The sequence below is a fragment of the Hibiscus syriacus genome, unplaced genomic scaffold, assembly GCF_006381635.1.
Source record: "Hibiscus syriacus cultivar Baekdansim isolate YM2019G1 unplaced genomic scaffold, ASM638163v2 tig00110419_pilon, whole genome shotgun sequence".
NCBI lineage: Eukaryota > Viridiplantae > Streptophyta > Magnoliopsida > Malvales > Malvaceae > Hibiscus > Hibiscus syriacus.
The window spans coordinates 519491-522397 of NW_024062731.1; the positions used below are offsets into that span (position 1 = coordinate 519491).

Below are 2907 nucleotides of genomic sequence, written 5' to 3' on the forward strand. Positions count from 1 at the left end.
TTATTATGATAATTAAATTAATATGATTATTTTTTGAAATTTTATCATAAATTATTATGATAATTAAATTAATATGATTACTTTTTTGAAATTTAGTTTTATATTAATTATAATTTGTATATTATAAATTTGATTTTTATGTTAATTCTAATTCATAAATTTCTTTATATATCTTATATTATAAATTTTATTTAAAATCACTAAATTAAATTTAAATATTATCTTATTAAACTTGATTTTATTAAATTATATTAACTAAGTTAAAATATTCATAAATCTTTTGCAATCCCATCAAGATGACAGTGTTCCCTCCAATTGATTAGTTGTAAGCTTAGGCAGCAGTTCCGAAACCACGTTTTACAATATAACATGCTTCACCCTATCATTGCTTCCGTTTAAGACTGTTTTCGACAGAAACGCGACCTCCTGCTAGTTGAGATGATCACCTAATAGCTCGTTCCAGAACTTATCGTCCTCATTGAGGTCGGGTGTTTCTATCAGTTCCACCACTTTCTTCAACGTCGCTACGTTCCAACCAGCACCACAACCCACGACGGCAGCTGCACCCACGACATTCGCGAATGCTAATGTAATAACCAACGGAATGTCATGTATAAAGCCGAATGCAATAGCAGCAACAAAACTATCTCCGTACCCAACAGTGTCTATGATTTTAACCTAATCAAGCATATTAAAGAATCCATGACCAATAGCTTTAAAATACATTTTCAATCTACAAAAAGAATCATCTAAGCTTAAAGCAAATCTAAACTTAACCGAGGAATTTCCATGAAAAGCATTCATATTCTAACTATGACCTTCTATGTTTTCGGATATACAACGAAGCTATAACTCACCTTAAATGCAGGCGCACAAGTAATATCTGACTTGGTTATCAGAATCGAACCCTTAGAGCCCATCTTCACAACCACCCATTTAGCACGGTTTCCTTTCTTCAACAACTCATGCCCTTCTAGAATCGGGTTAGCTATGCCGGTTAAAGATTCAACCTAGAAGTTCACGAATGCAAGTAATAAGGTAAACAACCAAAAAAATCTATCATCAGATAGGAAGACATATTAAGTTTCACATCAAATACCATAAAAGCCCAAATACTTCCTACTGGAATAAAAACCTCCATAGTTGCAGGCATAACTAATATTTATCAAGGAATGAAGAACACTCGTGTTTATAATCTGTCATAACGAATGAAGTATAGAGTTCATTATTTTCATCTTAGACAGACGATAAATATTTCTTAGATTGAAGGTTCAGCTAAAGAACTAACCGATAAAGGAACGATCATTCACAGCGATTAGACAAAACTTGTGATAATTCAGGTTTGAATTAAAACAGGTCTAATAAGAGAATGTACCATCAGGATCAATAACCGACACTTTAAAAAAGATTCAGCGAAGCAACTTCCGAAAGTCAAAATGATTACAATGTGACATCAAAATGGGATATGAAAGCATTGAAAACAGATATAGAAGCACAATACAAGCAGATAAAAAAATTGAATAAAACATGTCCATTGATTTTGTGAAAAGAACCTCATCAGCTGTTAGAATGAGGACATCACTCATCCTCAATAAATGCCTAAGTGCTTTTTGCTCTTCCGCGGTTCCACTTAAAAGACTCTTCCTTCGTGGCTCGGGATCAAAGAACACCGATGTACCGACTTCAACAGCATTCTCCACGGCTGAGACTATAACATCAGGGGATAAGTCATCAAAGCCATACCCATTACAAAACATGATTCTCGTGCGTTTAATCGCCCCCTTTACTTCTTCAGACAATGTATTCATCCAGCTAAAAGCTGGTTCCTTACTAAAATCCGCCCGACTACCGAAACAAAAACAAGGCATAAAACTTCAGCAACCATTTTCTCATTATTGGAAAACAACAGAAAGAAAAGGGTTTCTTATTCTTTACCTGCAAAAGCCATGTTTTTGCGAAGGATCAACGAGCACCAAGTATAAGAGCGTTTCATAAGAAGAAATTGCTTTACCAAATACTACTTTGCTAGTTTGCTGGTGACCTAAAAGATAAAAGAAGGTTCACTGTAAGATAAAAGAAGGGTTCCCTGCCCGAGCAGTATCTCTAATACAGAAGAAATTGATATTCTACACAAATCAAACAGTTATAACGGATTATCACTTCTGAAAGGAAAGAAAAGAGAGCCAAACCTCGGGGGCCATCCATAATGATGTCCATGGTACTCCACAACCAAACGAGTATCGTCTTAGAACTTCACAGATCGATGAATTAAGAGAAAAACTAAACCCAAATTTAACAAATATATAAGGAAAACGAGAGGGAGAAAATGGAGGGAGGATTTGGCCGGGAAGAGAGGGAGAAAAGTAAGGGGAAAACTAAATGAGATTTTGGATGTTGAGCGGGGAAGAAGAGAGATCGAAAATAAAGGAGGGAGGGTTTGGCCGGGAAGAGAGGGAGAAAATGGTTATTTTGGCGCCTGTTTTAGTTTTATCTCTATAAATTTATATTAATAAACTACTTATAATTAATATTAAAATAATTATGTTGAGTTAATCGATCGACGGAATCGGCCAAGAGGGGGGTGAATTGGCAATTAAAAATTTCGTGGAAGCTTTTGTAGAAAATTGAAAGTAATTGCACAACGATTTACAGTGGTTCGACTTTCTCAAACAAAGTCTACGTCCACTACCTTAGCTATCCACACTAAGGATTTTCCAACAAATTCACTAATTTGTTCTTTCTTTTGAGGCCAAAGAGATAACCTTACAAAATCCCTCAAGAGTATACCCCAACTCTTGAGAACACTCTTTTTCCCAAAGAGAAGATTACAAATTTGCAAACTTACAAGAAAACCTCACAAGGTAAGATGTTTGCACAATTCTAGAACAAAGAAAAGAACACTCAAAG

General features: G+C 35.0%; 1 protein-coding gene across 1 annotated transcript; it reads right to left on the reverse strand.

The window, feature by feature from the left end:
• Window positions 1–278: 278 nt before the first annotated feature.
• On the reverse strand, window positions 279–2217 carry LOC120124545 (fructokinase-1-like). The gene is made up of 5 exons (XM_039143197.1): window positions 2142–2217; window positions 1936–2041; window positions 1554–1845; window positions 858–1010; window positions 279–678 (listed from the first exon to the last, which is right to left on the reverse strand). Exons 1-5 carry the CDS (start codon window positions 2215–2217, stop codon window positions 430–432), a joined length of 876 nt encoding a protein of 291 aa, XP_038999128.1. The 3' UTR covers window positions 279–429.
• Between the last annotated feature and the right edge of the window lie 690 nt (window positions 2218–2907).